The sequence below is a fragment of the Rattus norvegicus genome, chromosome 6, assembly GCF_021556685.1.
Source record: "Rattus norvegicus strain SHRSP/BbbUtx chromosome 6, alternate assembly SHRSP_T2T, whole genome shotgun sequence".
Taxonomy (NCBI): domain Eukaryota; kingdom Metazoa; phylum Chordata; class Mammalia; order Rodentia; family Muridae; genus Rattus; species Rattus norvegicus.
The window spans coordinates 100,999,709-101,023,350 of record NC_141539.1 but is presented as its reverse complement, the minus strand read 5'-3'; the positions used below and the strand labels follow the sequence as shown (position 1 = coordinate 101,023,350).

General features: G+C 44.3%; 1 protein-coding gene across 16 annotated transcripts in view; it reads right to left on the bottom strand.

Annotated features, from left to right (window-relative positions):
- Positions 1–23,642, bottom strand: part of Syne2 (spectrin repeat containing nuclear envelope protein 2) — a 311,183-nt gene that overhangs the window by 148,508 nt on the left and 139,033 nt on the right. For all 16 annotated transcript variants that reach the window (XR_015622059.1, XR_015622060.1, NM_001427326.1 and 13 more), the window contains 9 exon segments: positions 23,324–23,615; positions 22,078–22,229; positions 20,364–20,673; positions 18,719–18,883; positions 16,561–16,902; positions 7,324–7,479; positions 6,084–6,346; positions 2,192–4,292; positions 277–599 (listed from right to left, as the gene is read on the bottom strand). Coding sequence is in view for 14 of the 16 variants with exons in the window: in NM_001427326.1 (NP_001414255.1) it covers positions 277–599; positions 2,192–4,292; positions 6,084–6,346; positions 7,324–7,479; positions 16,561–16,902; positions 18,719–18,883; positions 20,364–20,673; positions 22,078–22,229; positions 23,324–23,615 (4,104 nt within the window). In the remaining 2 variants the exon portion in view is untranslated.

Below are 23,642 nucleotides of genomic sequence, written 5' to 3'. Positions count from 1 at the left end.
TCAGATGTCCCCCGATGTGCACATTAATTAATTATAAAGACATATAAAACAATGCTCTGCTAATTGAAAGTACAGGCAAGGGGCTGGAGAAATGGCTCAGCGGTTAAGAGCTCCGACTGCTCTTCCAGAGGTCCTGAGTTCAATTCCCAGTAACCACATGGTGGCTCACAACCATCTGTAATGAGGTCTGGTGTGTATGAAGACAGCTACAGTGTACTTGTATACATTAAATAAATAAATCTTAAAAAAAAAAAAAAGAAAGTACAGGCAACCTACCTTTCCTCCTCAGCCTCCTGGGCTTGCAGCCCTGCCTTCACGGCTGAATTATTAGTTGCTAATGCTTGTGAGGTGCAATGAAGCTGCTCCTTGGCCTCAGGGCTGGAGATAGCCCCTAGTGCCTCAGTGAGGCCCTGTAAATCAGCCACCACCAATTGCAACTCCTTCTGTTGAAGGCGGGCCTGCTCCAGTGACTCTCGGGGATTGTGAAGGTCTACTCTGAACGATGAAAGTGTGGCTTCCAGGGTCGTGATGATCCTCGCTGCCCTGGTGACTAGCTCGTCATAGCGGGTCGCACTTTCATAGGCATCATTCAGGACACCCTGGTGAATTGGGAGATCAAGCACTGTCATGTTATTTCCCAATTTGGGGGATTACTGTTATTCTCAAATATGGTGCATTCACTCATTCCCTGAGTCTTAGGAGAGCTGACTGCTTGTTCTTATAGGTTTTATATAGGTTTTTTTATAGCACTACCATTAATATTTAAAAATGTGTAACTAAAAGGAAAAACAGTCATATTTTCAGAGAAAATCTAATTTAAAATTAAAGTAACGTCTCACTAATCTTGTCGTATATAATTCCTATTTTGGGATTCTTGCACAAGGCTATGAATGGGATGAAGCACTGCATATAATATCTACAACCTTACTATCTACAGACAAATGAAAACAGCCTCCAAGGAGCCAGACCTCTTGCTTTTCGAATGACTAGCACATCTGCCGTCAACTCAGTTCAGACATCATCGGATGTCCCTATAGCTCGGCCTTGTCATGGAAACAGCAAATGAACTTAAAGATCTCTTCCCGTCCAGCCCTAATCAAATTATTCCTGGGTGGGGTAAGTGCTATACTCTGTTATACAGACTGTTTCTGGAAACCGTTAAAAGCAAACGAGGTGCTAGAATTATTCAGCATTTCTTACAAAGCCATTTAAATAGCACACAAGGATTTACCGTCTCTTATACGTCTATGGCGTTTATACCCACTATCTTATACTAACTCTGAGTAAAAGAAATGAGGTTCCCCCTTCTGTAGATTAAAGATAACGAGCTAGAGAAGAGTACTGGGTACCAGCTAACCACTACTGGTACATTGGGATCCTCACTAAGACACTTGCCAGCTATCAGAAGGAGACAGGGAGCGTGCTAGAGTTGTTCTCCAACAGAAGTCAGCAAGCTATCACAACTACCCAACCCTGCTGTTGCAGCAAGAAGGCAGCCACAGACATTACCTAAATAACAGGTATGGCTGTGCCCCAATAAAACTTTATTTATAAATCAAGCGCATGGACAGGATTTGGCCAGTGGGCCTTACATGTAAGGTTGCCTGCTGTAGACTTAGACAAAGGTCAATCTGAATCCTGATTTTTGTTGCTGCTGTACGAACACCACAGGAAGATCTTCATGTTTCTGAGATACAACTTTCTTATTTTAACTTTTCTTTTCAGTGAACCCAGGAGCTTGGCCCACGCTAGGCAAGCACTCTGCCAATGAGCTACACCCCTAGCCCTCAATTTCCACTTATCAAGGCTAACCAAAACACCCTCTACCAGCACAAAGTAAGTTCTAAATAAACATTAGTTATACTTGCTGTCCTTTCCTCTGTACCAAACTTCTACTTTATATCATTTTACTATCACTAAAGGGGGAAAAAACCCTTGTTCTGATTTCAATGGGGCTTATGAAGGAAACAAAGATGTCTGCTTCATCGCTTCTCAGTAAGGCACTGCAGTTTAACACTAAGCGAGTCAACATGATAAAGCGGCTCTCGGCCTTTTAGAAGGCAGGTGTCTTCCTGCAGAGAGTTCTGTAGAACCTGGACCCCCTTTAGAAGTACTGACATAACCTGGAGCAAAACAACAGCCAGTAAGGATCAACACCTTCCTTAAACGCCTAATTTCAGAGACAACTTACTGTGCGTAAATCAATGCTTTTGCTAAGTTCCATGTGAAGACCTTCAATGTCCCGTAATTTTGCCTCCATGTCACCGTTTCCAGAAGCGTTTTCTTCTCTTTGCTCCCCGGTAACACTCATGGCTCTAAGACCACACATTTCTGCCTCAACTTGCTCCCCGAATGCTTCCCAAGTCTCCTGCTCGTGTTGAATATGCTGAACCCCCAAATTTACACATAAAGGCTGCTCTAACCGAGACTTTATTTGCTTTAAAACATGTAGGGAGTTTTCTAGCTTATCTTGGAACGCCTTTTCACCCATTTCTTTTGGTTGCAATTCTAGCAGCATGTTCTGGAGGGCCTCTTGAAGCCTAGAATTCTCTTCTGCACTTAGCTTTAGTTGTGGCATCTCGCTCTCTTTGAACGAGTCGTCAAAAGCCTCGTTGTTGCTTAATTTCCTGATTATCTCGCCATGCAAGCGTTTGGATTTTTCAATTTTCTGAATCAAAGTTTGTGCTTTGAGCAGGGTGTTTTCTGGTGAGGTACTGGGGGTTTTCTGCAGTGACTCAGCCCCTTTCTTAATTTGCAAATCCACAGCCCTCACCTTACTTAGCAATGCTTGGTATCTGTCCCGTGCTATTAACCACGTGTCCAGCTGCCTAACTCTTTCCTCCAGTTCCCTCTCCCTTTCACACACTTGGGTTTGTAACCGTTCAAGCAGTGAGCTGTCCCAGCTTAGCCCTATAGAGTCAAACACTTCTTCAGATGTCAACACTTGTGAGATGCTGCCTCGAATGGCAGCCAGCTTGTCTCTAAAATGACTGAGTTGCTCTTTGGCATCCTGTTTCAGCTCTTGATGGGGCGGGAGACGTCCGCCATGCTGGATGCTCTCAGCCTCTTTCTGAAGCAGCGCTGTTTTTTTGTGGAGTTCTCTGTAAGACTTGATCTTGTGCTCGAGTTCGTTACAGTTACTCTGAAGGGATCTCTGTGTCCTGTTGGTCCTTGTTTTGAGAGCTTTTAACTGATCATCCAGAAACAATCTCTCAAACACGTTTGCATCCTTGTAGGCATTTGTGAGTTCCTGAAGATGGGCTGAGATCGAGCTCTCCATGTCTTGCAGCTGTTGCTGGAACGCCTTCAAGGTGGCGTGGCGAGGCTCCAGCTCGGCTTCCGTGGAGGCTCTTTCCCTCATGGGAGACATCAGTGTTTCGCTTTCTTCAAGCGTGAGGTGAGCCTTTCCTATAATCGCAAACAATTTGCTTCTTTCTTCCAACTTCAGTTCTAGTTGTTGGGACCTCTGAGTGGATTTTAAAAGCAGTGCTTGGTGTTGGTTCTGTAAATCCTCCAGGAGAGTGTTTAAACCATCCCTCTCACTCGTCGCAAGGCTCGGGGCGATGCCTCTGACCTCTTCCACCAGCAACTCCACTGCCTGCTGCTTACCCAGAATGCCATCGTGGATGAGTTTGCACTTTCTGATCTGAGAAAGGATGTCGTCAGGGAGAAGGGCGATGGGAGCAGTGAGGTCTGCCAGCGTATTCTTGACCCATGACAGAGTCTCCTTTACCTTGTTCTGGAGGTCACACTTTTTAACCCGATTTTCTACCTCTCGGTTTAACGGCTCCAGCGCCTCCAGTTGCTTATTCAAGTTACTTATTGCATCGTCCAGAGTTTCCTTATCCTTTTCTCCCCAAAGCCTCTTCATACGGAGCTCAGCTTGCCGCTTTAAACCAGAAAACTCGTACTTGATTGTCTGGAGCTCAGCGGCTGGCGTGACCATGTCCACGACCTCTGCCTGTTCCGCAGCGTTCAGACTTAGTGTTAGGCACTGCTGCTGCTCGTGCAGGGAAACCGTAAGGTCCTGGGCCCTCTTCAGGAGGTGGGTGAGTTCGCTGTGCTCTGTGGCTTGCTGGAAACACTTTCTGTGAGCCAGGTGCTCCACAAGTTCCCACCCAAGTTCAAGCTGCCTCAGTTGGCTCTCCACCAGCTTCCGATCTGCGGCCGTCAGGAGGCTGGACAGACACGTCCACTCCATGCGAAGCTTGCTCAAAGAGCCTTTCTGTTTTTCCACTGATCCCAGGAACTTCTTGATTTTCCCCAGATAGGTTGCACTGTCTAGCGAGCCTCTAGAAAAAGAATAAAAATGAAGGGGAAGGAGTGAGGCAATGAAAGGAAGATATGCAAATGACTTGTAAATGGAAAGTCTCTCTCCCCAAGCTCAGTCTAAGTCAGAGAAGTTACCACAGTAGGCAAACCCCTTGTTACCACCCTTCCTTCCACCAAGAACAGCCAGTCTTATGAATATAAAATTGTTTTAAGGGATAGTACTGAAAATAAAGTCCGTTTAGAGATATGCACAAAACAAACCTTTATGATAAGAAATATGTATACATTAAGATCTCTCTATCTACCATTTGTTGTTTTCATAGCCAAAGGAAAAACATATTTATTATTATGAGTGCCTGATGGATGTGTGGGGACGCAGGCCACAGATCTCATGGAGAGGCCAGGGGACAACCTTGTGGAGTCATTTCTCCCCGTCCATGTTTATACAGTGTGGTGGCTTGACTAGGAATGGCCCCATAGACTCATGAGTTTGAATGCTTGGTCACTAGGGAGTGGCACTATTAGGAAGGGTGGCCTTGCTGGAGTAGGTGTGGCCTTGGGGAAGTGTGTCACCGGGGCAGGCTCTGAGGACTCAGGAGCTCAAGCCTGGACTAGTGGGCCACTGTCTCTTCCTGCTGCCTGGTGATCTGGATGTAGAATTCTCACCTCCTCTCCGGCACCATGTCTGCCTGTGTGCAGTCATGCTTCCCATCGTGCTAATAATGAACAAAACTTCTGAAGCTGTGAGCCAGCCCCAATTACACGGTTTTCCTTATGAGAGGCCATGGTCATGGTGTCACTTAACAGCGATAGAAACACTAAGACACAAGGGTCAGGGAACTGAACTCAGATTGTCAGGCATGTCAACAAGTACCTTTATCTGTTGAGACATCTTGCTGACCCCCAGAATGCACATATTTAAATGAAATAATTAAGATATGTAATATTCGATATGCAGTAATCTAAACCGATTATATTGGTTCTAGGCTATATATATATATATATATATATATATATATATATATATACATATACATATATATGTGTATATATATACATATATATGATATTTACACTATTGTTTAATAAATTATGTGTAAAACACAGTACTCAGTAACACACACACAGCATGAATCCAATAGTTTTCTTACACAGCTTCTGCTATGGTTTGAATGCCTATGCTCATCCCAATCAAATTCTTATTTTATTGTTGCCATTTCCTGGGTTTGTTTGCTTTTTAAAAACATATTTATTTATGGGGTAGGGGACACTTGGGTGGGCAGCAGTTCTCTCCTTCCACCGAGTACCAAACTCAAATTGCTAACCCTGGTGGCAAGTGCCTTTACTCATCAGTCATCTGGAAGACCCTTTAATTGTTCTTCTGAAACTGGGTCTTGGGTACAAATGGTTTATGTTGAAAGCTAAGTGACCATATATAGTGGTATTGCGAGGTGGGGCCTTTCTGAACAGGAATAGCTAAGAGACACTCCCAACCCCCATCCCTGTCCCCAGAGCTCATTCTACCCTAGGAAGACATGGCTGGCTAAAGTAGAGGGAAGTTTCATCAGACACAAAGTTGGCCAGCATCTGAGAACTTGGACTCTCCAACCTCAACACAGTAGTAAGTCGCTATTCATAAGTTACCCAGTCTGTACCTTTCTGTTAGAGCCTCCTGAACATAGCGAACTGATGTCCAACATGGAATTGGTTTCTGTGCATGGTTTTACAATCCTGATGTCCTTCTATAGAAGAAACTGGAACACTGGGCTACAAGGGAGCAAAGATCCCAAGTCCCGGGTTCTTACACTTACATTTTGAAGCTTTCCACTTCTGTCAAGAAGGTGTTCAGAGAGGCTTCCGCTACAACCAGCTGGTCTTGAAAACCACTAAGGAGGCCATGCTGTTTTTCTTTAATTTTCTTCAAGGTGAGAAGCTCCTGCTGTAGGCTGCCCAAGTGGCACCCAGAAGATCTGGCCGTGGGCGGAACTGCGGCTTGCTCTTCTGTTTGGTTGAGCTGTGAATGTTCCAGAAGTTCAGTGGCTGCTCTTCTTGCTTCCAAGTGGGTATATAATTCCTAAGGAAAGTCACACAGATCAGCCTGTAGGCTATCACCCTTCTCCTGACTTAGATCCATGTTTACTCTTCTGGAGAGCTGTCTGAAACAGCAGAAATCATCTAGACCAGCAGTTCTCAACCTTCCTGATGCTCTGACCATTAATACAGTTCCTCATGCTGTGGTGACCCCCCAACTATGAAATCATTTTTGCTGTTACTTCATAACTGTAATTTTGCTACTGTTATGACTGCAATGTAAATATCTGTGTTTCCAGTCAGGTGGTGGTGGTGTACACCTTTAATCCCAGCACTAGGGAGGCAGAGGCAGGTGGATCTCTGAGTTAAAGGACAGCCTGGTTTACAGAGTAAGTTCCAGGACAGCCAGGGTTACACAGAGAAACCCTGTCTCAAACACACACACACACACACACACACACACACACACACACACACACACACACACATCTGCTGTTTTCTGATGGTCTGTGAAAGAGGTAGTGGACCCCACAAAGGGATTGAGACCCACAGGTTGGAACTCTTGATCTAGAGTTTCACTTTTAGAAACATGGCCATGTATGAGGTTTTCAGGTTTAATAACTAAAATTACATTATTACTGTATATAAGCACAGCTGTCAATCTAAAGGAGGAGGCCCCAATACACTGGTCATTGGAAAGACAGTCTGTCCATAGACAGACGGCACAGGGCTGTGAAAATGTACGGTGAGTCTGATTCTCCAAACTGTCACTGAAGTTTTCAGGAACTTTGTGCTACAGAACGAAGTCGAACATTCATTAAGCTCTCCCACTTCTCAAACGGCTGGGGTTGTACAACTTACTGATTAGTACATAATTATATAGTTACCAGATTGATCATCAGGCAAAGGTTAAATAAGACTTTTCACTCCATACAAGCAAGTTTTTAGTAATTAAAATATATTGTATTGCACTGGGTAAACGGTGCAATCATGCCGTTAGTGGTTTTCATGTTCACATACCTCCATCCTTTCTAATTGTTCATTTCTTAACATAATGTCCAATTCTAAAGGTTGATTTCGCAGCTCATTGACTTCCCGCTCATCTTGGGTGTTTTGCATGCTTTCTTGAACATTCAGAGAAAGTTGTTTTGACAAAATCATTTCCACAGCTGAGTTCTGAAAACATAAAAAGATTAATTGCTGAATAGCCTCCCGTCCAAATGAACCACTTTCATTTTCCTTGATTTCAACCCATTCCCGTTCCTCCTACTGACTCAGGTTAAAGGTTTCAAAGAAGTGTATTTGGGCGCTACCAAAGATGGGTTTTATTCCCAAAGAATAATTAATCCCTGCACTGGCACTCCTCCCCCAATATGAGACATTTTTGTCATGATAGCATACATTCCAGTATTACCTTTATATTATATACTTTATTATATACTGACATATAACATATAACCTTAAAGAAGGGAAACAGACACAGAAGAGCCATCAGTTCCCAAGTTTATACTTGGTATTCATAAACTAGGAGGCCCAGGCAAATAGTAGGTGCTCACTTCTACATATCAGCAGTACAAAACAAGTCAGTGAGTGAGAAAACACCAAGTCATGATACGGAGACTAAATTCGACCTCCAGCCAGTTGGTAATGAGCTTAACAGCCTGGTGACTGGGGAGGCGACTCAGTGGACACATGTGCTAGCCAAGCAATCCTGTGTACCTGTGTTCAACCCACAGCCGGAAAAAAGAAGAAAACCCAATGTGGTGACTCATATCTGCAATCCCAGCAATCCTACCTCAGGATGAGAGGCAGAAAACTTACCTGGGTGCACATGTGCAATCATGTATGCACATGTGCAAGCATGTATGCACATGTGTAAGCATGTATGCACATGTGCAATCATGTGTGCATGTGTGTAAGCATGTGTGCACACACTCCCATAACACACTAGCATACCAAACAAATAAAGACCTGTGTAAGGTGGGAGACATTATAAAGGAGTCATTGATCTTTTCCAGTGTTTTAGGAACTTAAGTTATCAGTGGGGCATTTGTGTTCACTTCATTTTCAATGGCTAATCCTGCTTTATTTTTAAATTAGATTTATTTAATGTGTGTGTCTACATATGTGTGCGTGTGTGTGTGGACATATGTGTGCATACACATGTCTGGACATCAGAGGGCAACCTGCAGGACTTGCTTCTCCCCCTCTAATCCCAGGGATTGAACTTGGGTCCTCAGACTTGGTGGCAGGCACCTTTCCCCACTAGGTCATGGCTATAAGTATGTATTGAACGCTTACATGCACCAGACACCAGACAACAAGTTGGGGAGAATGTACGAATGGAGACAGTGCTGAAGGTCAAGCATCTGCCTGGCGTGTTCCAGACAGGATCATGTTAACTTTACAAAACACATAAGCAAACCAAAAGCAACCCCCACCCCAGTACTGTAGCACGCTAACAACAGGGGATGCTATGCAGAGATATAAGGATCGTTCAACATTATCTTTGTAACTGTCCTGTAAACCTGAAAAACAGTTCTACAATTAAAAGTTTACATAAAATAAGCACCTGCCTGGATTTCGGCCAGCTCTCACTGGTAAGAGAGCAGAGTACCATGTTTGAAATAACATGGCATAAGTCACTGCTTTGAAATAGGATGAATAATTATGATTGTACAAGTTCCCTCCAGTTCTGAGAACCTAACTTACTTGGGCTCTGGTGAAAACCTGTGTAGAGGATAGACTTACAGGGAGAGAGCCAGGGAGGCAATGGGGTTGAGAAGGAAAGGGCATGGGGGGGCACAGTTGCAGGGTGGCACACTTGAAGGGTGGGTACACTGTTACAGGTGGTACCTTCCTCCTCTCACCTCCTTGGAAACTCCCACAAATGTCCACCCCCTGGACACAAGACAGCCTGCACCAGTGGTCTAGAGACCTGGCCCTGGGAGAGAGTTATCTATCACTGCCATCCACCAAGAATCCCAAACTTCCTCTTACCTGACGAGCTGGTGTCTGAGGACCACTGTTACCCAGGATGCCACAGGCAACATTTGTAATGTCAGACCTCAGTGGTCAGACAATGTATGCCAAACACGTCCAATCACCCCCCAAATCCACTTGCTCTTTAGCCCCCAAAGCCATTTTCAACCATGAAAGGAAGGCCAACAGAATCCCTCAAACGAACATTTCAAACAGGCAACATTCCTTTGGCTCATGCCAGGGAGGTTAGAACCCTGGTCAGGTCCTGATTGGCTGCTGGGAAGTTCCGTCACTTCCTCATGGCCTGCCCACCTCCCTCTGCTGTATTTTATTTTGAGTGTGCATACTACTATAGAATGTTTTATCTTAAATCATGTGAGACATATATTAAAGAATAAAAAAACCCCACATGACTGAAAACAAAGATTAAAGTGATATAATTTTCTATATTAAAGAAACTTAAACTCCATCCTCCATTAATCCTCTAACCATATCTCCCAAAACACTCTCTTGTAGTCCATATATGTGTTATCATATTTACTATATTATACTTTATACATTAAGTTCTTATAGAAATTAAGGCCATGTATGTATCACTTTATAGTTTGTTCCATTCAGTATATTTTAAAAAATCTAACGGGTATACATCAACTATGGCTTTGTGGATGTGTTTTGTTCAACGGAGGAATACAGCTTACCTTTTAGACTACTCTAGTTTTATTTGTGACTGTGACAAAACACCCTGGTCGTAAGCAATGTAAAGAACCGAAGGTTTGTTGTAGTTTAACAATTCCAAGTTAGAGTCCATCATGGTGAGAAATTCACAGTGTGGGAGCCAGAAGCAGCGAGTGACAGAGCACCGTGAGTCAAGAAGGGAAATGAATCACTGCATGCATGCCTGTGCTCAGCTTGACTTCTATCCTTCACATGGCCCGTCAGGAGACACTGCCCACATTCAGGATGGAATTTACCACCTCAATTAATCCAATGAAGACCAACTAACCTGGACCTTTGGGGACTCTCAAAAAACTGCCAACCAAAGAGCATGCACAGGCTGGACCTAGGCCACTGCACATATGTAGCAGATGTGCAGCTTGGTCTCCATGTGAGTCCTCCAACTACTGGACATGGGGGCTGTCCCTAAAGCTGTTGCCTGCCTGTGAATCCCATTCCGCTAACTGGGCTGCCTTGTCTGGCCTCAGTGGGAGAGGATACCCATAGCCCTGCAGACTTGATGTGCCAGGGTGGGGGAATACCCAGGGGGACCTCCACACTCTCAGAGGAGAAGGGGAGGACATATAGGGAGAGCGGCTGTGTGAGGGAGGAGCAGGGGGAGCAGGAGCAAAGATAAGGTGTAAAACAAACAAGCAAACAAATAAATGGAAAAAAGAAAAAGAAAATTCCTCATGACGTGCCCAGAAGCCAACCTTATATAGATAATTCCTCACTGAGACTTTCTTCCCAGGTAATTCTAGATGATACCAAGTTCATGCTTAAAGCTGTCACTGTCACCACACCAATGTCATTGCTTCTCAGCCTTCCCCTTATGGATGCCGCTCAGACACAGGCACCTCTACAGTTCCCACGTGTACACATGTGTGTCTTTTCCCTGGCATATTTGCATTCTTTTCACTCCTATCCCTGGCCCCGTCATTTTCAAACAGGTCTCACTGAATCAAGAGTTTCTTTAGACTATTTGCCTAGATTAAATTACTGCTCATAAGTCCCGGTCTGTCTGATCATTAGCACACAGTTATCGATTTCTACTATAACCAGCATGGCCAGTCAAAAAGGCCAAGTTAGTGGTAACGTCACTACTCTTTTTCCAAGTCAGAGGCAATAGTCTCATGACCATGACACATGGTGACAACTAGAATCCTAAGTCTACCACTGATATCCTGCCAGCAGGAAGACAGATGTCAGACACCTCTGGAAGATACTTTCGTTCTTCTCTAAAGCCTTCCAATATGAAGCAATGAGGAATAACTTTAGGGGTAGACATCACCATTACAGGCAACACCAAGGACTGGGAAGATAGCTTAGGGTATGAAGCACCTCTGGCCCAGCATGAGGCGTGGCCCTGCATGCACCTGCAGCCCCAGTACTGAGGGAGAGTGAAGGGACATTAGGCTTGCTGGTTGCCAGCAGGGTAGGAAAATGGCAAGTTCCAGGGTCAGTGAGAGACCCTGTTTGAATAAAATGGAGGGACATACAGGACACTCGGCATTTCCATGGGACTCTCTACATACATATATAGCAAACATACCTGTACCGTGCTCAAACGCAGCGCTTACAAACCCAAAGGCAGAGAAACTGTCTCCAAGCTGTATTTTCTCTCGATGAGATTCTTTTTTTTTTTTTTTTTTTTTTGGTTCTTTTTTTTTTCCGGAGCTGGGGACCGAACCCAGGGCCTTGCGCTTCCTAGGCAAGCGCTCTACCACTGAGCTAAATCCCCAACCCTCTCGATGAGATTCTTATAACAATATCCAATATGGCTAATGTGACTTAGGAGGCAACCTTTGACCTCCCCACCCTCATCACCGTCACTCTGATGCCCCTACTCTGTGCTCCAGACACAGATTTATTTTTTCAGTTTTTTTTTCCTTTTCTTTCTTTTTATTTTGGGAGCGGGTAGTTTTGAGACAGAGTTTTTCTCTTTAGCCCTGGCTGTCCTGGAACTCCCTCTGTAGACCAGGCTGGCCTCAAATTCACAGAGATCCACCTGCCTCTGCCTCCTAAGTGCTGGGATCAAAGGCGTACAACACCACTGCCCAGGGAGTCACAGAGTTCTTAAGTTGTTGACAAGCCTCCCACTTTCCCCAATCCATCCTCTGCCTAGGCAGGGCTGCCCTGCCCACCCCAGGCTCAGCTGACCTCTGCATCTATGTTCAGATGTTGCTTCCCACAAGAGACCCTCTCCATCCCACTGCTGAACTCCAGCAAGTAGCTAAAGGCAAACAGGAAGGATGGTGTCCTTCCTACGCCTCAGTAACTGGACTCGTCGTGCCTCCGCATCTCCAGCTAAAAGATCTAGGAGACATTTGACTCTTTATTGTCTGCCTAGTCATTTTTTCAACGGAAAGGACAAAAATATGAATTCAAATTGGATGAAAAAAACTAAGAACTTGTGAACAATGAAATGGATGGGGAGAAACTGAGGACCTGCAAACCTGGCTGCTCTTCATCAGCCTTTGGGTAGGAATGATGGAACTGCAGCTTGGATGGAGTCGAAAGACAGTTGAGGTTTGGAAGAAATCTTGGCAGTGCCATGGAGGTGCCCACAGTGGCTCGGCAAAGATCAAAGGGCGTGGGCTGGGGATTTAGCTCAGTGGTAGAGCGCTTACCTAGGAAGCGCTAAGGCCCTGGGTTCGGTCCCCAGCTCCGAAAAAAAGAACCAAAAAAAAAAAAAAAAAAAAAAAGATCAAAGGGCGCACAAGTGTATTTAAGGCCCTGAAAGCTCATGCCTATGTGGTTAGAGTTCCCTTTCCCCTAAGGTACCAGGATAAACAACAGCTGACACACACCTCAACCACCACCGTTTTGACCCCTACTCGGACTCGTTACGTGGTCTTTCTTCTCCTCTAAGCACTAACCAGCCGTGTCCTGGCTTGCTTGCCCGCTGCTGGAAGCCTGGCACATTTGCCCATGTGAACGATCATCTGTCTTCTAGATTTATCTACCCACGAATGCTCAGACTTCTCTTTGAAAAAAACTAAAAACCAATTATATGTAGTGACAGGGAAGTCAGAAAATCATCACGGACAAAGGGTGTGGGGAGTTTTAGAGCAATTCTGTCACACAGATTACACCCGGGAAGAACGGGGCAAGAAGGATCATGACAATTAAGCAGGAATGTCACTCTAATTGTTTTTTAAATGTAAACAATTAGGAATGCATCATTTCCTTGTTTTAATTCACTATCATTTCCTTTAGATAACACATGACATCCTATGAGCTTGGACAGTCCCTGCCTTCGATCACCTCTTCTTGACCTCACTTGACCTTTACAGGAGGGCGGAAAGGGAGGCAGTTCCGTCTGGGTATGTCTAACAGTGCTTAGAAACCACATTTATAAAAACAGGTAGCATGCTTTGAATGGACACCATCCAAAACCTTCCCCCTTTCTTTTTGCCTCTAAGCCTGCCTTAATCACACCAATAGTAAGACAGAGTCAATCAATAGCCCAATCTAAGATGTCTTGTTCCATCTAAATCAAAGTCTGAGCAATGGATTCAAAGACATAGATGTTGTCACAATGGTTGCTGGCAAGCACAGACATGGCATCATCAAAACTCAAATCAACGCTACTTACTGAAGGAAAATACTTACTGCCCAGAACTGTGAGAGAAAGGGGGGAGAGGACAGTAGAGGGGCAGGAGGAGGAGTAGAAGGGGTAAAAAAGATAAAAAGGCTTTTAAAATTCTTCTGGAGACTAGTTAAAACAACCTGTTAGGGGGCCGGAGAGATGGCTCAGTGGTTGAGCGCTGCTCTCTGCCCTGTTATAATGAGCCAAGTTTGGATCCCAGCACCCAGATCAGTTGGCTTTCAAATCCCGGTAACTTCCGAGGGACCCTGCATCCACAGGCACCTGCACACCTACACACACACTCAGATGCACATACACATGAGTAAAAATAAGTCCTGAAACAGATCTCAAGAAAGGTCCTCCGGAGTCCAAAAGGACATGTAAAGTGAACAGGAACGAAATGTTTAGTGCCTCACTTAAAGCTGTGAAAATCGTGTCTTCACATTCTATTAGAACAATTCACACAAAATAGGTCTCAATAAACATTTTACACCTATCTATCTATCTGTCTATCTGTCTTTCTATCTATCTATCTATCGTCTATCTCTCTGTCTATTATCTGTCTATCTGTCTATCTATCTATCTACCTATCTATCTATCGTCTATCTGTCTGTCTATTATCTGTCTGTCTGTCTATCTACCAATCTATTTATCTATCATCATCTATCTATCTGAGAGAGATTGCGCATGTGCACAGCATACATGTGGAGGTCAGAGCACAGCTCTCTGAAGTCAGTTCTGTCCTTCTCAGGTGGGTCCTGGGACTCTGGCTCAGGGCATCAGGTTTGGCGGCGAGCACCTTTCCCCACCAGACATTCACTGGCATTCAGTAAGTGTGCTTGATGAATGGAGGGCTTCCTTTCGCCATAGCGGGTCCTTTGCTATGTTTGCCTTCGTCTTAGGAGCTAGGCTCTCACTATAGGAAGAGCTGGACCGAGGCTCAGACACACCCTCCAGTGTTAGCACCATGGTTTTGGATCAAACAACTTTTTTAAAAATTATTATTATGATAACTTTATCATGAACTAAGTCGTTCCCTCCTGTGCCCTATGTGTTCATCATGCTAAGGCTCCCACCCAGCTATTCACACCGAGCTGTGGTGTGCATTCACACCGAGCTGTGGTGTGTATTCACACTGAGCTGTGGCACGGGTTTCACTACACCTGGATCTTACTCATGAGGGTTGATCTCTGATCTTGCTCACCCGTGCTGCTCTTCAACCTGGACCCTGCTCATCACTTTACACAGTGCATACAATGAGAGGATGTCAGCACTGGTGATAGGAAAAACACAAAATGCAGATTCAGGAAAATGTCAAGTTACAAAAGAAGAACATACAGAAGTTGCTGCAGAATTAAAACCAGCTTCTGGTAATCCAGACTTAGGAAAATTACTGGAAGTCTCTGCTGGCTAGCTTCATGTCAACTTGACACAAGCTACATTCACCTGAAAGGAGGGGACCTCAATTGAGAAAAATGCCTCCTTCTGATCTGCCTCTAAGGCATTGTCTTAATTAGTGAGCGATGCAGGAGGACTCTGCCCTTTGTAGGCGGTGCTATTCCTTGGTTCCAGGTGAGGCTGGGTTCTCTAAGAAAGCAGTCAGCGATCCATAAAGACCAAGCCAATAAGCAGTAAGCACGGCCTCTGCATCGCATCCTGTTTTGAGGCTCCTGCCCTGTGACGGACTCCAATGTGAAGTGTAAGCCAAATGAACCCGTTCCTCCCCAGCTTGCTCTTTTTGGTCATGGTGTTTCAACCCAACAGTAGAAACCCTAACTAAGATAGTCTTAAATCCTTCTACTGTGAAAAACAAAACAAAAGCCACTCTTTTCAGCGGACTAACACACATTCTCAGTAATTCTTATCATTTAAGATTAAATTGAAGCCTAATAAGATTAAAAGCCATTCCTCGATGATGATCCGGCAGTTTTCAATATAGTCTATTGGACCGGGGTGTCAGAGTAACAACAGGAAGGAGAAATTTGTTTGCAGGTGGCCAGGCAGCTCGACATGGTTTACAGGCGATTAGCCCCTTCCGCAATGCCATGTGCTTGCTCTCCATGGGTTAAGAGCTCTCACTGTACAATCGTTAGGACTGGCGTCTGAGTCCTAGCACTCATGCCACAAGCCGGGTGGGCTGTGCAGGCCTTTCGCCCCAGCAGTGTGAGACCGAGATGGACTGGAAAAGGTCCTGCATCAAAACCAAAGGGGTAAGTGGAGAGCGATGGAGGCCTTCCGTGCACATACAGAGGGGCATGCATCTTGCATCTACACACACACACACACACACACACACACACACACACACACACACAGTGTATGTGTGCATATATGAACATATACATATATTCAACACACACATGCACACACATAAATAAATATATAACAACAAATTTTAAAATTGCAAACACTTTTTAAAAGAGAGAAAAAAAGAGCTGCAGGAAGGCACACTTGTTCTTTCTCCATAAGGAGATTCAGGAACCTGCGCACTGGTGTTTTCTCCCTCGTGACCTGACAGTGTTTTCGGGTGTATTTGCGCTAAAGCATTAACAAAAGGATAGGAGGAGACCATTCCTCGGCAACAGTCTCTGATTTCATTTACAAAATTGACCAAACTGGGGGGAAAAAAATAAGCTCTTGGATATATTAAAAAAACAAAACTGGGGAAATGGCTGAAGCGCGCTTTCTTTTCTTTGCCTTTTCTAATTTGCCTTTGTGCTCCTGACCCACGGAACTGTATCTGATTACACATCGGTGAGAATAATCAGCCTAAATTGATGACTGACATTTGAACGGACTGAACAGTGATATTTCACCACAGAAATCTGGACCATTTTCTGAGGGCTCTTTTGATAAGTGAGCTTCGTAAATAGCCCGTCCTTTGAGGACTTAATTAGGAAATCAGAATGCTTGATTTGAGACTCTTTATCTCAGACTCAGTGTCTAGAGAGCACAATCACAGCACTTACCGTGCTTGTTTCCCGGCCTCCCTGTGACTCGCCCACTGCTGCCGACTCCCGAGTGGGCTCAGGCACGTCACAAGTGGCCAGCATCTCTTCAGCTGGCAGAGAAAACTTTACATGCTTTTCTGCCGAGCTTTTGGATTTGAGGATGCTGTTGAGACCGTTTTCAGTCTCCTGCTTGGCAGTTTTGATTCTGTTTTCCAAATCCTTTTGTTTATACTTAAGTGATTTTATGTCATCTTTAATAATCTTCTGTCCCACTGAAGATGTATTTTGCTTGATGGATTTCGCTAACGCAGAAGCCTTCTTTAATGCGCTGCCTTGGAAACAGAGTCTGCTCTCCAGTTCCTGGGAGTAGAGCAGAGTTGGTCACAGAAAGTGGGCTGACTTTTTATAAATCATAAAGTGTCCTGCTTCACTAATTCGAAATGTATTATAAAAATGAAAGTGTTAGTGCTTCACAGAAGACACTTTGGGGAGAATTTCAAACCACTGTGGCATCCCACTTCCGACTTTCTAATAGAAGTTCCTAGTTCTCGTAAGAACCAGGGAGTCTGTACCAAGTAATGAGGAAAATGTTCATTGTGCAGTCTGTCAGTCTGCATTTGCTGGGCCTCCTGAGCTGGAGAGATGGCTCAGGGGTTTAAAAACAAAATAAAAAACCAAACGAATAAAAAATACTGCTGACTGTTCTTCCAAAGGACCTGGGTACATGTCCTAGCTCCCTCACTAGTGCTCATAACTTTCTGTAACGTCGGTCTCTGTATATCCAACGCCCTCTTCTGGCCTCAGTGGGTACTACACACATGGCACATAACCATGCAACTAAACACCCACACATATAAGGTAAAAACAGGTAAATCACCTGATGTGATGGCATACGCCTTTAATCCCAGCACTAGAGAGGCAGAAGCAGGTGTATCTCTGTGAGTTCAAGGCCAGCCTGGTCTATGTACAAGTTCTAGGCCAGGTAGAGCTACATAGTTAGACCCTGTCTCCTCCTACCTCCTCCCCAAATTATAAGTAAATAAAAATAAGTAAATCTTTTATTGAAAAAAGAAAAGATAGTCTCCTCAGCCAAACATAGTCAGGCACACCTATTATAACCCTAGCCCTTGGGAGAGTCCGGGAAGGAATCACAAGTTCAAGGCCAGCCTAGACTACATAGTGAGACTCTGTCTCAAAAGGAAGACTTGGGCTTTCCTTTCCTTTCCTTTCCTTTCCTTTCTCTTTCTTTCTTTCTCTCTTCCTTCCTTCCCTCCTTCCTTCCTTCCTTCATTTCTTTCTTTCTCTCTCTCTCTTTTTTTTTGTTGTTTCTTTTTCAAGACAGAGTGTCTATGTATAACCTTGGCTGTCCTGGAACTTGCTTTGTACACTAGGCTGGCCTTGAACTCAGAACTCAGAGATCCACCTGCCTCTGCCTCCCAAATCCTGGGATTAAAGACCAGCCCCACCACTGCCTGGCTAGATTCTGACTTTTCAAAACTCAAACATTGAATGAATACCTGCACCGTGGAAAGTATCAAAAAGGATAAAAGAATCATCTGGAATGCCCATATTCATCTAATGCTAGTATTTAAAAATAAAAGCTAATTTTATACAGGGCACGACACAGGCCTGCTGCACTGATTGCAAAAGTGGTGGGAAACCAAAGGTGGTTTGCAGGGGTGATAAGGCCCCCGATGCCCACTAGAGGGCGCCGGCTGTTGCAGGGAAAGAGGGAGGGAGCCTCTCAGGCTCTACCAGGACTAAAACTGCCAGGGTAAAGTCTAAGCAATGCCTATTGGCCCAAGCTGGAGAATGCAAATGGGTGCACTTCCCCGAGGTCACACTATGCTGCCTTCACCCTTTGGCTTCTCAGAATCCCCTGGAATTATGTTGTTTATGAAATGAAAATAATGAAGGGCGACAGGCTAGTCACAGGTAGAACTATCTCTTCCAAGGGCCCACAGAATCAAGGGCCCACAGAATCACTGTTCAAATGGCTTCACCAATGGATCTTACCACTAGAGGACCACGCCCCCTGCCCCTTCCAAACTGCTGAGGCCTTTCTAAATAGCACTTGAATTTCTTTGCTCAAAGTTACTGAGAAGTCAAAGTTGTCTGGAATATTGATTTTTTTCCCCTTAAAAAATGTGTATTATGTTTGGACGCTGCTCAATACCTGTAATTTCTGCATTCTCTCCTTAACCATTATTTGGTTCTTAGATCCATCACAAAGACTGAAATATTCCTTGGAGATGTCATCCAGTGTGGCGTTTAGGTCTGCGAGGCAAACCTGGTATGAACTGTGTTCTTGAACATGACCCTCTAATTTCTGCACAGAATCCTAAAAATAAGACCATTGACAATTAAGAAAATACTTACGGGGGGTTGGGGATTTAGCTCAGTGGTAGAGCGCTTGCCTAGCAAGCGCAAGGCCCTGGGTTCGGTCCCCAGCTCCAGAAAAAAAAAAAAAAAAAGAAAATACTTACGTTTTTTTTTTCACTCAGAAAGTAATTATATAATTCACACAGACTTACTTTACAAGATTTCATATTGAAACAAGAATATGCCCATTAACTGACCCAGAGTTGTTTGTGTTTAAAATATGTCACCACAAAGTCTCTACCTCCCGATAAAAATTACTTAATAAAACATTTGCTCTTTGCATGCTTCCTTTCCTTAATTTCCTTCCTAAAGGCAATTGACCAAGAGAATTATAAAAACGAGATGACTACAAATTATATCACTAAATCACAAACATTAATAAGTAAGGTTTCATTGTTGCTTTAAAAAGAAGAGTTTGCATCTTAAAATGAGACTGTAAGAGACCAACCAACAACTCCAGGATCCTCTCCTGAGAATAAAAAGCAAATTTGTGTTGGGAAGAAGTAATCCTAACTCAAAAGCAAACCATCTTCAGGTTATCTCCCTGGGTTGAGAAGGAAGAAGACCACACCTTATTAGACACTAGCAGAAGTAACCTGTGGAAGGACGATCCACCCAAGTAGGCACCCCAGCCTGTGCCCACATCCCAGTATTTGGATACTCTGGATTTCTTGATCAGGTCATCCTTATACTGAAGCTGGCTTCCAATGTTTAAGGGATTAAAGTTAGTTTTACTGAAAGAGTGGACTCTGTCATAACAAGGGGACAATTTATCTCAACTCATTCTATTGCAGATTGTGTGGAAAGATTTGAGGGAGGAACATGAGTGGGTGGATAAATGATATATGACTAAGCGTATCAGTGGTGGGTGGTAGGTGGATGAGTGGACGCATCTGTTGATGGATAAATTTGACAAGTGAGTGGATGAATAGATGGATAGGGAAGGCAGATGAATGGATGGATAAATAGGTAGATAGGGAGATGAGTTAGTGGATGGACAGATGGAAGGATGGATGGATAGATGGGTGAATCCATAGATGGATGGATGCATGCATGGATGGATGGATGGATGATGGATGGATGATGGATGGATGATAGATAAATAGATAGAGGGATGCATGCATTGATGGGTGACTATTGCTTACATAGCCATCTTCATAGAGATTACTAAGGAACTTTAAGCTACCTGACTACTGACAAGGGGGATTTCAACAAGAGGAAATAATATCATAATCATCATATGATGGCTTTCTCTATTAAAAGTGATCAGGGGAGATTCCTCCCTTCTTCAGAGTTGGCATTTTCATGTACAACTGAAACCCACTGAAAGCCTTGGGTTCAGCAAAAGAGCAACATCCAAGCACCAGCTTTGCAGAAGAATGTCCTGTCGTGGCTGTCACAGTCCCTGTCACAGGATTGTTTCTGTCCATCCGTCTCACCTGGAGCTGCTGGAGAAGGCTCTCGTGCAGGTGCTTCACTTCCAGCCACGGCTCCTCGCTGAAGCTAGGATTTTTAGTGCACTCCAAGAGGTAATTGCCCTGAGATTTTAGCTCCTCTAGCAAGGATGTCAAATCTTGGGCTTTCTGGAGGAATTTCTTGTAGATCTTTAACTGGGCTTGCTTCTCTGGCAACCCAGGCTGTAGGGCAAAGCCTGCTTCTTGCTGCTTCTTCAGTTCTGTGAGCACCAGCCTCAGGTCCTCCTTACTCTGCAGATACTTTTCTCCTTCAAGTACAAGCTTTTCTTGATGGCTAAATGTTACAAAAAGAGTTTACAGATGGAATGGCACTAAGCAAAACGAAGGAGCATTTTGTATACTCTATTCAACACACATTATTCCTAAGTGGCTCTGAAGTAATATCAATGCATATTATTTCCCAAGACCCCGGTTAACACTCCAACCCCTTGAACAGCACTGAGCTTACTTTGCTCAGAAGTTATCTGAGTATTCCCTTGGGATAAGTGTTGTTACACAACTGATATTTGTTACAAAATAACGTTTTACTTTTAAACTAGTTCCAGCAATGTTTATTATACTTCAATAAGCTACAATGTGCTACTTTACACCTATATAAAACTAAAACAAGTGGCCTGAGAGAGGGAGGGCAGGTCAAGAGCCTGCCTGGCAAGCACGGGAGTCCAACCCTCAGAACCCAATGTTAGAGAAAGAAAGAAAGATTCAAGTGTGGTAGCACAAACCTATAACCACTGTGTTAGAACGGTGGATGCCACCATCCAAAGAGTACATGTGGACAGACCTATTGCTCCAGCTGTATATGTGGCAGAGGATGGCCTTGTTGGGCATGAATGGGAGGAGAGGCCCTTGTAGGGGAATGTCAGGGTGGGGAGGCAGGAAGGGGTGGGTGGATGGGTGGGGGAAACAGCCTCATGGAAGAAGTGGAAATGTGATGGGGGGGGGTGGTTATGGACAGGAAACCAGGAAAAGGAATGACATTTGAAATGTAAATAAAAAAATATCCAGTAAAAAATTGAAAAAGAAAGAAAGAAAATTGAAAAGAAAGAAAGAAAGAAAGAGGGAGAGAGAGAAAGAGAGAAAGAGAGAAAGAGAGAAAGAAAGGATAGAGGAAGCCTAGGGCTCACTGGCCAGCCAGCCTAATCTACTTGACAATTCCAAGCCCGTGAGGAAGGCTATCTCAAAAACAAGGTAGATGTGCCCAAGACCACCATCTGAAGTTGACCTCAGGCCTCCACACATCACATGCATGCATAAACACACACACACACACACACACACACGTCATTTTCAACAACAACAAAATCTGCACCAGAAATACGTTTATAGGATTCATCCTATATTCAGCAATGTTTACACATGAGAATTTCTTAGACTAAGATTTAAAAGGATTCATTATTCCGCATTCTTCCCATGTGGATGCTATCCAGGGAAGGCATTAGCACGGGAGCAGGGGGGAAAGACAAAATTAACCTGTTGCTAAGAGCCCCACAAGTCAAGGCGTCAGCCATCCTAAACAGTGTCACTGAGACTACCAAGCCTCTCTTGGCTCTTCTGGAGAGCTACGCCACTGTGGCCACCCCTCACTGACTTCTCACCAGTAGATGCCTCATCCACACCCAGGTGGCAGGGAAAACACTTCTTCCGGTTTTACTAGTAGAGGAAGGCAGCCAGCCGTTACCTTAGGTATGCATTGGCCAGAAGGAGCGTGCTGTCCCACTGTTTGCTGAGGTCCCCAAGGGTCTCCTGACCCAGCGGGGTCTCACAGTGTTCCGCTCGTCTCATGACCGTCTGGATTTTAGCGTCCCCTTCAGCCTTCAGGGCAATGATTTCCTGGAATTAAGATGGTTCTATAACTTCATCTGAATTACTCTCAGATATCAGATACGAAATCTTTTTTGTCAGACCTATACCACGATGCTCACTATAGTCTATTTAGTAATAACCTTTTCGTTTTACGTATGCTCCAAAGATAGACACCTCCCCCCTTCACGGTGTACACAGCTGAGACTTAATAAAGAAGTGTTGGTTTGAACTAACTGTATGTCTGCTCACCCTTGATTTTCAAAAACCCTTACAAATATTCCTTCCTGGCCACTTCTTAACATTGACATGGAGAGTCAGAGGTGACAAACTGAACAGATTCCTTTATGTATCTAAAAGACTCATGTGTCCTTCCTGTGAGCTTTTTTCCCAGGGCTAGTTCCCAGCTCCTTGTCCCTGCTTTGCTCTGTTAAAACTGAGTATTTGTCTTGGAAGCAACCACTTGGGGCTCACACTGTCTGGTGAAACCATGTCTGGAGATGTGTGGCAGTAATTCTGAACAGTCACTCTTAGCAACCCTTGTAGCTCACTACTCCTCGGTGGCTGCTTCCTGCCATGATGCCCCCACAGACACGATTCCAGTACATACCTACACGCTATCCCTGCCGTTTTTAACAAGTCTTGTTTAGCGACTCTCCTCTTGGATGAAGTCTAAGCTCTAGAGAGTCCCCTGCCTCACCCCATACTCACTGTACAGCCCTCATGCTATATGAGCAGAGTTACCTACTCCCAAGATTCCTCTCGACTCCCACCCTTCACCTTGCCAAGTCTTCAGATCTCCTGACACAGATGACTTTGCATCCTCCCAGACTCCTGCCTGCTGTGCTCTAAGTAGCACCTTTATTTCCACCTGCTACAGGGATGATGAACAACTGGCTACTGCCCTCTTGGAAGAGAAGAACATACTTTTCCTTTTTCATATGCATTCATTTTAGACCCATCCCCGCCCTTCTCTTTTTGTAAGCTCCGAGATTTGAATTTCTTCAACCACCCTGCATTGATCCTTATTTCCTACTAAGGAAGAAATCTTTGCAGTTCTCCTCTGAAGCTTTTCAAAATGAGAGTTCACTCTGACCTCTCGAATTTGGTTTCCACGGTTATACCTTTATTTTTTGGATTCTTTCTTCAAGGGGCATTTGGCCTTCTGATGAATTCAGAGCCATAAGGGACTCTTTAATCTCTTTGATCCAGTGAATTACATCATGGGCAAGATCATTAAAGCTCTGGTCTTCGGCAGCTGGTAAGTTAGACTCTTCCTCAATCTCACGTAATTGCCTCAATAAAGTCTGGTATCTATCAATCAGATGTGTTGATTCTTTGATTGTCTCTTCTCCCTCGGTGAGCCCAAGCTCCTTCAGAGAGTCAGTCAGCTGGGCCACGGTCTCAAACTGCTCCCTGTAATTTCCAAATACCATTGACAGT